We start from the raw sequence: 12,890 nt of genomic DNA on the forward strand, positions 1-12,890 counted from the left end.
CTAGGAATAAGGAAGAAGGGAAATATTGTATCCCACAAATCTTATTCCCTAACCTAACTCCCCCAAGTGATTCTAATTTAATTGGATTCTTCCATATTAAATGTCACATTTAAATTAAGGAAAAATGCAACACGTAAAAAGCAGTCAGCAAGTGTTATTCTTAAAGGCATCTGCAGAGAGCAGCAAAACACAGAGAGTCAACACTGGGAGGCAGTATACGGAACAAAACTACATGTAAATAAAGGTGTGTACGTTTAGGACAGGCAGCTGGGAAACTTAAATGATGGAGGGGCCACCATTTGTCATCAGTTCTGAGAGGGGCCACATATGACCACATACTTACTAGTATAACAAAAATTACATGAATTTTTTTAGACAGACAAAATACGTGCATATGTGCCAAATACGTGTTTTAAATATATATTCACATTCATAATACATTTCTCAATTCATGTATAAAACATCCCGCCTTCAACAAACAGCAAAAAACACAAATAGTTTGAACAATAAAAAAAATAGCCACATACTGTGATTTTATTAAATTAAAAACAAAACAAAAAAACATTACTGTTACAGTATTCAGAAGTTGTTTGAAAAAAGACAGTCTTGTTATGATTTATGGGAATTGGTCTAAAAAACACAAGACAAAGTCTAACATATAGAAAAGATGTGTGTCTGTTAAAGGTGTAAAAAAATGAATAATAATAATCTGAAAATGTGTGGTTCATTTATATTTTTTAAAAGAATGTCTACACTTTGTAGACAATTTTTTGTTGACTTGACAGGATAGAACATTTTGTCTAACAAGTATGTTTTGTGTAAATCAGGTTTTGTTTTCTTTTCATAACTTAATTTCACTCTATGAGGTGACAACATCTGTAACAGTGCTTCGACGATTTTCTTTGTTGAAATATGATTGACTTGGGGAAAAAAGGCGGTGATTGATAAGCTGCGGCGACATCCGCACCTTTTTGGATGGCTTTGTTTTCCTGTAAAATTCTGTATTGACTTTTACCATGAATAAATCAAATTAATCAACATGATCAATCATAACAATAATAATAAATGTTTAATTTTCATCAAAGAAAAAATAGCTGACAATAAATCACCTTTGCGGGAAACACAGGTCTTATCTACTTGGAATGAACTGAGGAATAATTTAAAAAAAAAAAATTGCGAGGATGACTGACAGTCACACGTGACGAGATCTCGCGAGACCTGCCAAGCGAGGCTTGCCCTTAAAGCGCTCTTATAAGCAGCAGCACATCCGCGTCCTTCTCGTTCGTCCTCAGTGTAGGATAACGAAGCTGTCACCTTCCCCAGTCTCGTCTTTATCAAGAACCTCACACTTTCAACTCTTCGAGTCGACTTCGTGGACGAACTTTGTCATTTTTTCCTGCGAGATTTTTCTTGGTGAGATTGATAAATTTTCTTTAAACCCCCTTATTCTTTACCGCCGCCATCATTCTCTGTCGCTGCTTGTAGCTTCGTGGCTAATGTAATGGTTGCTTAAGACGACGTCGGGTCAAACTACAAGGGGCGTGAGCGCTTTTTCACCCATTTTCTTTTACACAAATTCTCGTTAATATTAACAGTCTTGTCGATGTGTTGATCAATCAATGGGGCGAAAGAAAAAAGTTTTTCCCGTGTGTTATAATCACGTAATACCAGGAAGTATTAGGAGGCGACATAAATCAAGCTGTCGAGGTATACAGTAGTCAGGACTTTATAAGCAACATATTTTTCATTAAGACAAATGTTAATTTTGACTACTGTTTAGAAAGTAACTATTTATCATCCATGTTTGTAAATGTTAATATGAACAATTTTCCATTTATTTGTTTCTTCTCCTTCAGAACAATCATCATGGACGTCATAGTACGCCGCTGTCCATTCCTGGCTCGCGTGCCCCAGGCCTTCATGCAGCAGCCTAGGAATTCGCTTGTGGTTTACGCCCAGCGATGCCCCATCATGATGGAGTTGGCCTCCAAACCCATGGCCCCGTCTCTGGCGCGGGCTCTCTACTCGTCCTCTTCTCTTCATCAGAGGACAGAGAATAACACTACTACTGAAGGTATGAAAATGATAAACTAAGCGAGATAATTACTATTGGGTGTGATCGCACAATTACAGTTGTTTTGCCATCGCAGGCACTAAACAAGAGGTGGAGGCTAAGCTGCCTGCTGGACATTCGACTGTGTCGTCTTCCGGTCAGGCTGTGGCCTCCAAATGCCCTTTCCTGGCTGCGGAAATGGGCCAGAAGAACAGCAGTGTGGTCCGCCAGGTTGGCATGGAGTTCCAAGAGGATGTTCAGGAAGTCCGCACTGTCCAGAAAGGTGAGAGTCACTTCCGGAACGACCTTGGAAGAAATCTGTAGAAGAAACATGATGGTCATCATCCTCCATTTTGTTCCTTCTTTTTTTCCAGAAGTGTCTCCTGATCAGCTGAAGAAGCCATCCTTGGCTAGCACCAGCGAAAGTCTCATGAAGACCCTCCTTAAGCAGCGCCCTAAGATGGTCTCCCACCTGCTGCAGGACAATTTGCCAAGCAGCTGTAAGTGTTTGCATTGCGGTTTTGTGAGGAAATTCACCGACCACTTTCATCACGTGTTACCACACGAGATCGCATTGCCGCATTCGAGCGAGTACTCCTCTTCCTGACAGTGTCCCGCTTCCACTACGACGGATTTTTTGAGAAGAAGATCGAAGAGAAGAAGAGCGACCACACGTACCGCGTGTTCAAGACTGTGAACCGCCTGGCCAACGAGTTCCCCTTTGCCGACGACTTCACGGGCTCCCTGGAGGAGACGAGAGAAGTGTCGGTGTGGTGTAGCAACGACTACCTGGGCATGAGTCGACATCCTCGGGTAGTGCAATCAATCATGTAAGTTTGATCACGTTAACCCGTGTCGGCTCATCTTTCCTACTTAGACGCAAAGAGACAGGCTATAATTTGAAAGTTACTTGACACTCAAGTGCAATCCAGCCATTGTTAGTGTGGCCATAGTGCTAGCTGGTCTTTGTTTACATCAACAAACTGTAAAATATTTAACTGTACAGGCAATTTTTAAAGTAATATTAAAATTATTATTATTATTATACAAGTGATAGCAGAATTTAACCATTTCTATTTTTGTTATTTGGGGAGGAAAAAAAAGAAATAAACCACTATTATAATGAAAATGTGTATACAAAACTTGTGTTGAGCTAAGGAACCCATTTGAAATTAAAACATTTTACGGCACACCACCAAACCAAAATATCAACAACAACAAAAGAATCGTTGAAGTCTTTAAAGGTATTAAATACAAAAATCGAAAACCAAGACCTTAATTGCCGTTTAAATCTCTTACACCAATCTTTAAAAAGTCTTTAAAAATGTTAAAACATGATACGTCATTTTTTATCATTTTAAGTCTTAAATCTCAAAACAAATTAACATTCTTTAAAAAAAAAAAATACTGAATGACTCTTGTGATAAAAGCACACAGCCAACAAAACAATGATGTGGTTTTAGTCGGGATTCTTAAGAGCAGATTTGCGTAATTTTTACTAGCAACACAGTATTGATATTGTAAAGTTGGTCTTGCTTTTAATTCAAACACAATTTAACAAGTCTTGTATTTAACTAGCCTTACGCTGTGATTTTTATCATAAATTAATCACATATAATATAATCACTAAGATAAATATTGGGGTTTTTTTTCAATGGGAATTTGAATTGCTGTCTCCAGGGAAACACTACGAAAACACGGCTCCGGGGCGGGAGGCACTCGGAACATCTCCGGGACCAGCAAGTTCCATGTGGAACTGGAACAGGAGCTATCCGACCTTCACAAAAAGGATGCGGCGCTACTCTTCACTTCCTGCTTTGTGGCCAATGACTCCACCCTGTTCACCCTTGCCAAGATGCTGCCAGGTGATTCTAATTAACCAGTTATTTCACACTGTAAATACTTTGGAGTTTGAAATGACTGTGTCTCAATAACTTGTATTGTCACAGGTTGTGAGATCTATTCCGACGCGGGCAACCACGCATCGATGATTCAGGGAATCCGGAACAGCGGTGCCAAGAAGTTTATTTTCCGCCACAATGACGCCGCTCATCTCCGAGAGTTGCTGCTAAAGGCAGATCCCAGCAAGCCCAAGATCGTCGCATTTGAGACTGTCCATTCTATGGATGGTCAGTTGCAGATCATCCCTTTTTTAGTGATTAAAAAAAACAAAACATAGTGTAACATTTGGCTCATCTTTCCCTGGCAGGTGCTGTATGTCCGCTGGAGGAGATGTGCGATGTCGCCCACGAATTTGGCGCCATTACATTCGTCGACGAGGTTCACGCTGTGGGTCTGTACGGCGCCAGGGGAGGCGGCATTGGAGACCGCGATGGCGTTATGCACAAGATGGATATCATCTCTGGGACACTAGGTCAGTATGACATTTCAAATTAGCAGTGATTTTCTTCTCCTAAACCTTAGATTGAATAAGTACCTTTTAAAAGGGTTTGAATATCCTGTTGTTATATTTGAGAAGAGGCCTCGGCCGTGTCATCCAATATCCTGGCGGGCTTAAAGGATCTCCTCCCTGCCCTCCTGTTGCTAGGAGACCGGAGGCTTGAATTGCCCTCTTGTCATTGTCATTTCCATCTGTGCGCTATTCAAGACAAACACATTTTCTGGGCTGAGAGTCCTTTCAGGGGGACTGGGAACAAAAGCATGAAGTGCAAACCTACCTGAATAAAGCCAGCAATGGCTCTAAAAATAGAGAGACTACTTGAACACTGGTGGAAACTTTGCTGCTTTAAAATGAATCCGCTTAATTTTTTTTATGCTTTATTGAACAAGTTGTTGCACACTAACAACAGTAAGCATGACCAAAATGATCAAAACAGTGCAACAACAGAACAAACAAACAAAAATGCCAGGTGGCTACAACACCTCACATAAAAACAAAACAAAAATATATTAATGGAATTACAATTATGAATTTCCAGCGGATAGTTTCTTCTCTTCCTCTTCCTCCACTGTTTTGAAACACAAGTTAGATCTCAACCCACCTCCCTCCAGCTTGCCATCACTAGGCCCCGTCTCTTAAAGGCACATATCCAGCACACATTATATATATATATATATATATATATATACAGTATTTTATGCTAGCAGTTTTTATATGTATTCAAATATGTTTACAATGAGTTAAAAAAGTGTGTTTTCATATTTTTAAATGTATATAAAGCAAATGGGGGTGGGGGAGTGTTTTTTATTATTATTTTCTTTTGCACATTTTCACCGTGTTGCCCAATCTTCTTCCAGGCAAAGCTTTCGGCTGCGTCGGCGGCTACATCGCCAGCACCGCCGCCCTGGTGGACACGGTCCGCTCGTACGCTGCCGGCTTCATCTTCACCACCTCCCTGCCGCCGATGTTGCTGTCCGGCGCCCGGCAGTCCATCCAGGTGCTCAAGGGCGAGGAGGGTCGCGCCCTCAGACGTAAGCACCAGCGCAACGTCAAGCTGCTCCGGCAGATGCTGATGGACGCCGGGCTGCCTGTGGTGCACTGCCCCAGCCACATCATCCCAGTTCGGGTAAAGCCACCGGACATGCCTGACAATGACCTTGCAAAATTTAAACTGAAACTTAATCCTTTTGTCCTACTTTTTAGGTGTCTGACGCTGAGAAGAACACGGAGGTGTGTGACCTCATGATGAGTGGCCACAACATCTACGTGCAAGCCATCAACTATCCCACTGTGGCCAAAGGGGACGAGCTTCTGCGTATTGCTCCAACACCTCACCACACCCCTGAGATGATGAAATACTTTGTTGGTAAGGTGTAGCCCTGATGTAATTTGAGCCAACTTGTGTTGAAATACAAAGTTTGGTAACCTCTTGCCTCTTTTTTTTTTTTCTCTACATAGAGAGGCTGGTGCATACATGGAAGGAGGCCGGCCTGGAGCTGAAGCCCCACTCGTCGGCCGAGTGCACCTTCTGCCAGCAGCCTCTGCACTTTGAGCTGATGAGCGAGAGAGAGAAGTCTTACTTCCACGGCCTCAGTCACCCAATCTCGGCCCGCGCATAACCAATCATCCTCAACGCTGGCTCTCGACAATTCATATATCGACACTCTTTCTCTGTCGCATAATTATCTTTGATATGTCTTCTTAAGCACATTATTTAAAATACTGTATCGTCAAATATGATATATACGTAAAAATAAAATATGAGATGAAACGTATATGTGGTCTTGTGAAAATTATTTTAAGCAAAGGTCTGCATTTTTTATTGTATCTGGTTAAGATAAGGTTTCAAACTTGAGGCTTTTATATCCAATCACATTTATTTGCATCAAGTACATTTTGTGCTATATCACAGGATAACCTGACTGCAATTGATTGATAGAATGGCATTTGCATGTAGAAATTATGTAAACATAAGCATGCAACTTTAAGTGTCATGGCGAATAAACTGCATGAAAGTGAAGAGGGAAGCTTGTCAACACGCTTTCCACATTATTTTATCAAGTACTTTTATCAAGATTTTTGTTCTAACATAACTGCACCAGTGCACAAAACAAGTTACATAAGGACAATATAAATGGGGGAGTTTGGTCATGACCTTGACTCATTAGAACACTATGTGAAAAACTGAGAGAAAGGCTTTCCAACATCAATATGTGACCTCACAAATGCGTGTCAAAAAAAAAAGAAGTTAATCAGAAGTTACTTTATAAGCGAGTTAAGGCAGGTGAGTGAATACTTTTGGGAATATAGTTTATGTTACTATAAAAGATCACATTCTTCTATTGCACTTTGTCCAGACATGCCAAGCATTCATGAGAGGTCGTGTTTAAAAAGAAAAAAGAAAAAAAAGTTTTTACAGTAGATGGGGGTTGTAACATTGCAATGTCTCAACACCATGCTGGACTTCAAAGGCATATTTTTTTTTTGTACTTTGTAGATTGTGTCAAGGCTGCCTGATGTGTTTTTAAACTAAAACAGTTGGATATAGAGAAATATATTGTTAAAAAATGGAACATGCTAAATACAGCAGATTTTATTAACAAGACAAAACTGTAAATTAAAGTGACAACAAAATACCATATTTTTACAGAATAATTATGGCAACCATACAAAAGCAAGATTATTATTAATATTATTTTTTTATACAGTAAAAAAACAGAATTTTGCTCATAGTGAAATACTGTATTCAACCACAGCTGCAATCAGATTATGAGGGCAGTATGAGTCAGAAACAAATGAACTGTATTAGGCTATACGCTTCCATCCCATTAGCTGAATGTAGAAGGTGTTTTTATTCTTTCAATGGGCGCCACCGCCACCTGAATCTTTGTGTGTGTGTGGCTATTAAGACGAATAATCAGCGTTCAGGTTGCTGTGGCATTAAATTAGGTTTTAATGATGCAAAAGCTAAACTGTCTAATATGATCATGTATTATAAACAATTGAGCTCATTTTAAGGAGGACATCTTTCTTCCCGCTTCTCATTGGGATACATTTTAATGCAGTGAAACATGATTGCAAATGCTCGTGAGTTTCTGGTTGTGCACCGAGCAATACATTGTGTATTTGACATTTGACCGAACCTTCTGACCCACTGCTCTGTGCGTGAGGTGACATAATTTTTGGCTATGTAACATGACCCAACCCTGATCCAGAAAATAAAACACGGAGAGGCCGAACAACAACAGAAGCAAGATGTGTATGCATGTAACACATACGCACGCACCAAAGATGAACTTGATCAAATCATCTGACTCACTTTCACACTCCTCTCAAAGATAGCCTACTTAAAGTATTTAGGGATTTCTGCGTTTGGATGTGTGCATGACCAATAACATTATCATAATCATATCATCCTGTTTAAAAAAAAAAAAAAAAATCATTTCAGGTAAGGGTAAAGCCATCATATTGATGTGACAAAATGAAACATTGAAAAACTCATCAAGATATTCAGGATGTAAGTTGACACGTACACACTGCAGTGGATTAAGGAGCAACATTGTACCAGTAAAGCTGGTTTGTGCTCTATTCAGGAAGCACTGTGTTTTCTTCCGACAAATTATTCTCCCTTTTGTGGACGTCAGCATGCCTGACGACTCACCACTTTTTGCAAACCTTTGTATCCCGGTATCCTGGTTTATAAAGGTCCGGAATCTGTTATATATATAATAATAATCGATTTTATTAGCAAAAGTTGGCAGATTTTTTTTGGGGGGAGGGGGGGGGGTTGCAGATTTTTTTTGAGGGGGGGTTGCAGATTTTTTTTTCTGCCAGATAAAAACACATTACAACATAAGATAAATATACTGACATTCAAACATTAGCCCTGCCCTCACAATTAAAACAAACAAACAAAAAAATTACATCTGTTGTAAAGTTAAACAAATACTAAAGGACAAAAATATTGTAAAACAGCCAATGTTATGCATGTAATTATTAATATCTTTATTGTTTTAAGCATTAAGATACCAAAAAATAAGTTTTGTTTTTTATTAACTAGCCGATTAATCGTTTATCCCCCCCCAAAAAATTCGGCCAAATAGCAGAAATGGTTGGCGATTGCCCAGTTGGCCATTTCCAACATTTTTACCTACGCCAGCTCATGTGGTCGGTCATTTTGAGGATCCACCAGGAAGTAAGGGGTGCGAGGCTTCTTCATCGCTGCTCACAGCATTGCAATCACCAAAAAAAGCGACCATATGCCTGCATATTACGCAAAAAAATATATCTTTGAATTCAATAGAGTGGCACTAGGAAAGTGTGCAAGGTCTGAAAACACATCTAAAACGTATCAATTATATATAAAAAACTTTTTTTTACATACACACTGCAGCTGGATTGTAAAAACAATGTATCCTTTATTAAGACTTGAATTGAATTCCCTTGGAAATGACACTTGACCTTGAACCCAGCTGAACTCTTGCGGTATTGGCACATACAGTAGAGCCGTGGCAGGATTTACACTTACCAAAAACGTTGTTGTGTATGTTTGATATTCTACATTAAGTATCAAGTAAAATAGTAATATTGGGGGGAAAACTACTTATATAAGATAAGGTGTTTACATTGAAACGGTCAGACAACTATTACCGTATACACACAAACATTGTTTTTCTTTCCTTCTGGGAAAACGGTGGCGTTTATTTGAGGGAGTTGTTTATTTCTCTGCTGGGTGATAAAGTGCTGCATCCTGGAGTGAAAATACAATCCATGCTTTTATTGTCTTTATGGGTGCTTACGTGCACTTCACACTTGGCAGTCCTTTTGTTTGGCTCGGGGGTCAATAAGTAGCCACCGCTTAGCGTCACCCTAGCTGATATGGTAACAAAACTCTTCTTGGCAATAGCAGCTGTAGAAGCGAGTGCCATGTGAGTGGCGGCTCATATGCATGAGATGGGACTGACCCTTCGGATCAAGCTAAATTTAGCAAACCGTGAGGTATTTTGATGAGAGCATGTACAGTATTAAGACACGTGGGAAATTAAATTAAAATTGTGGAAAATGCAAAATATGCATCCTTTACTGTCCTTGTATCCAATCAAACACACAGTCTGACATCAACCTCATAATCCCTCATCGCGTGCAACCCTCCTTTCCTGGCTGCAAGTCTGAGGCCTCCAGGAATGTGAGCATGTGACCCTCAATTGGAAGCGTGCATGAATTACACACCATCGTTTGCTTTCTCCTAAGCCCGATAGAGCTTGTGTCATAAAGTGAATCACCGTTTACATGATGCAGTTTAAAAGCTACGCACTAACGGTTTACAAATGAGGAAATTACGCAGTGATTCCTGTTTGAAAACATTGCAAGCAATGTTGTTTAACTGCCTGTGTTGCAATGAGGAAAGGAAAATAAAAACACTTGACACACCTGTTCTTGCTGTACACACACAAAGAGAATGGCAAAATCAAAAGTCCCTGCTAGTGAGCAGCAATTAACACCTCCTCTTCAAAGTTCAAGACAATTCCATTGTCTAACTGGTCGGGCAAGCAATTTCTCATGCCATTCTATTTTGGTTTTACAAATATGGAAATCATGCATTGACGTGTGAGTGATCGACTGTTTCTAATCATGACCTGTCTTCCAACATTAATAAGGCGTTAAAAAAAAAAAAATCACATCAAGACTCAAAATGGAAGTAAATGGTGACGACAGGCAGGTGAATATTTTCCAGCGTCTGTTTTGGGGGCTCACTGCACGCACAATGTGCCAAGGAGGAGGCGGGACTTCCGACTTCCGCGTTTCACCCATCATCTTTGTTTCGTTTGTGACGTGTTGGCTGCGTCCCAGTACTTGCGCTTCCGCCTTTGTGCCCCTCAGTTGCGCGTTCCCGTCACCGGGTGCGAGGCTGCGAGTGTGTAGTGTCTGTCTCAGTGTCCGAAGCATTTCAGATAGCCGAGACGCCCTCCCGCCGATGATTCAATAATGTTGTCACAGCGGGCATTGATAATATAATTATTTAACAATTATCTGTCCTTTTAGAGGATGGGAATGAACACGCACTGGACAGGTACACATTCACAGCGTATAAGATCCAATTGTTTTTTGTTTTAGAAGTATTTCTAATATTTTGGTTACTCATTTAGTCATCTTTTGTTTTCGTGTGAGGAAAAGCTACTTGACCATGTTCCTCTCTCTCTGATATTATGTTATCACTTTGCCGTGAGACAAAACAAGATGTCTGTGGTTGAGGGGTGCCAGTTGCGTGGGACAGATGATAACTGTGTTGGTGCGTATATGTTGTGTCTGACGTCGTCTATAGGCAAAATTGACACTTCTTAAAGTCGTTAGGTTGCATATGAACTGTTTAATGTTAAAAAAAAATCACTTAATAAAGACAACTAGCGGGAATCATGAATAGTCAGCAAGTTAAGATTTTTGAAGGGTAAATAGACTGAATACTGCAAAATGAACGACCAAACACGATTCACCTGTTTTCTGAAGCTGAGCCGTGATTGGATGTTACCTGAGCCATTTTGTCATTTTCTGTCAACAGAAAGTGGCAAAATGGTCGCCCACTGAGCTGGATAAAAATGTGTGAATTTTGCTGCTTAACTCATATTCCCCAAAGACAATATTAATTATGTTATTTTAAAGAATTTTTTGGGGGTTGACTTCCATTTTAAAGCTGAAAGTCTACACTTCAATACTGTGCTTGTATTTCAAACCCATTGTGGTTGATGCTTTCAAAATGAATGACTATTTTTCTTAAAGGGGAAGTCAACCCAAATGTATGTATGTTCTATGCAGCCCCACTGGTCTAAATATGGCATTCTGGTTAATATTATGTTAGTGGAATATCCAGCCGTTTTTATCCATCTCATTTTCCACAATTTTCTTACATTTGTGGAATAAGTGTTATGAGGCTAAATCAAGCCATTTTTATCCATCCCGGGGTGGCCATTTTGCCACTTGCTGTCAACTGAAGATGACATCAATGTTGCTCAGGTCCCAGGTAACAACCAATCACAGCTCAGCTTCAGAAAACAGGTGAGCTGTGATTGGTCGTTGGCGTCTGAGCCTTAAGCAACATTGGTGTCATCTTCAGTCGACAACAAAGTGGCAAAATGGCCACCCCTGAGATGGATAAAAATGGCTGGATTTTGCTTCATAACACTTATTCCACAAATGTAATATTAATCAGAATGCCATGTTTAAACTAGCGAGGTCACTTAACATTATTGTCAAGAAATGTTTAAGGTTGACTTCCACTTTAAAAGATAAATTATCAGCAATAAGCTTTATACAGTAGGTAGAATTATTGGGTGTCACTGGCTAGGGATTTTTTCTTTCTTTTTTTCTTTTTTACCAGACTCTTAGATTGTTGATAACACGAGGTTGACCAGATCTAATTAATGTTATGTCTGTATATTTATAGTGGGAATTTAGTGAAAATGTTGTTTAAGCATGAATTACATTCTAATATTGTATACTGAATGGGCTTGTGTATGTGCAGTGCCTCTGGAATTGGGCCACACTGACTGCCCACCAACCTTCACCTCACCCCCACAGTAAGTTAGGCCTCCCTGGTACTTGTATCACAGCGCCCTTGCTGGTCTCTCAATCATATAAACTGGACAGTTTCCAGATTCCCCAGCTGGACATTCCGCACCATCCCTGGCCTTTCATGGCCTCGTTTCAATACGCCCCCATCTTTGTGCAAGGTTAAGATTTTTTCTCAAATGGTCCATCACTTTTGTTACTTTGAGACTGTGTTCATGAGAGTGAACAGTAAATACACTGACAAATATATCACACACTGGTTTTGTTCTGTGACCTTTGTTATTTATTTTGTGTTGTTGCACGCAACCTTCACTCCAGTTTCAAGGCTATCAGACTTTGTCCACGCCTGCTCGGATTCTTATCAGGAAAGGAACAAGGATGTATAAGAGGAAACATACCTTCGGTAAATGGCGAGCCGCTCGAGTCAAAAAGCCCCTGTCAAGGATGGTGGACTGGACACAATTATCTTACTGTGCACAGTGCAACATTTCTTTCACCAGTTCTTCCTGTTGACTCTTAATGAAGAGAAAGGGAAATACATTTGCTTTAAAAGAAAAGTGTGGAAAAAAATGCAATGCACTTTTAGTTTTTTGTCATTAAACAAAATGCATTTTTATTACTAATAAGAAACTTTTTTTTTAATGGTAATTGTATATTTTTGCTCTAATCTTCTTTCTTTTTAAAGAATAGATCCCATTTTACCTTGCTACACATTGCTACAATTTGAGAGGAACATATATAATGCTCTGAAAACAGATCTGTGTCTTTGATACTAAATGTGTCTAATAGCAATCGCTTGCTGTATTTTTTTTTAAATCGAATACATTGCTGCAAAAGCTTTTTTTTATTTTTTTTAATTCCATCCATCCATCC

General features: G+C 39.7%; 1 protein-coding gene across 1 annotated transcript; it reads left to right on the forward strand.

Moving 5' to 3' along the window:
- The first annotated feature begins 1,249 nt into the window (after positions 1–1,249).
- alas1 (aminolevulinate, delta-, synthase 1) lies at positions 1,250–6,229 on the forward strand. The gene is made up of 11 exons (XM_086087803.1): positions 1,250–1,413; positions 1,857–2,074; positions 2,151–2,336; positions 2,428–2,553; positions 2,664–2,883; positions 3,734–3,918; positions 4,003–4,182; positions 4,263–4,427; positions 5,312–5,580; positions 5,658–5,820; positions 5,913–6,229. The coding sequence occupies exons 2-11, from the start codon at positions 1,867–1,869 to the stop codon at positions 6,071–6,073; spliced, it is 1,863 nt and encodes a 620-aa protein (XP_085943929.1). The 5' UTR covers positions 1,250–1,413; positions 1,857–1,866; the 3' UTR covers positions 6,074–6,229.
- Positions 6,230–12,890: the final 6,661 nt, after the last annotated feature.

This window comes from Leptonotus elevatus, chromosome 10 (genome assembly GCF_054856555.1).
Source record: "Leptonotus elevatus isolate MCC_2025b chromosome 10, RoL_Lele_1.0, whole genome shotgun sequence".
Taxonomy (NCBI): Eukaryota; Metazoa; Chordata; class Actinopteri; order Syngnathiformes; family Syngnathidae; genus Leptonotus; species Leptonotus elevatus.

What these genes read in the sequence shown, in the direction of transcription:
- alas1 (XM_086087803.1), top strand. Translation starts at nt 1,867, where the DNA reads ATGGACGTCATAGTACGCCGCTGTCCATTCCTGGCTCGCGTGCCCCAG. An exon ending in GGACAATTTGCCAAGCAGCT is followed by an intron (nt 2,554 to 2,663) that starts GTAAGTGTTTGC and finishes TCTTCCTGACAG; the next exon opens with TGTCCCGCTTCCACTACGAC. An exon ending in TATCATCTCTGGGACACTAG is followed by an intron (nt 4,428 to 5,311) that starts GTCAGTATGACA and finishes ATCTTCTTCCAG; the next exon opens with GCAAAGCTTTCGGCTGCGTC.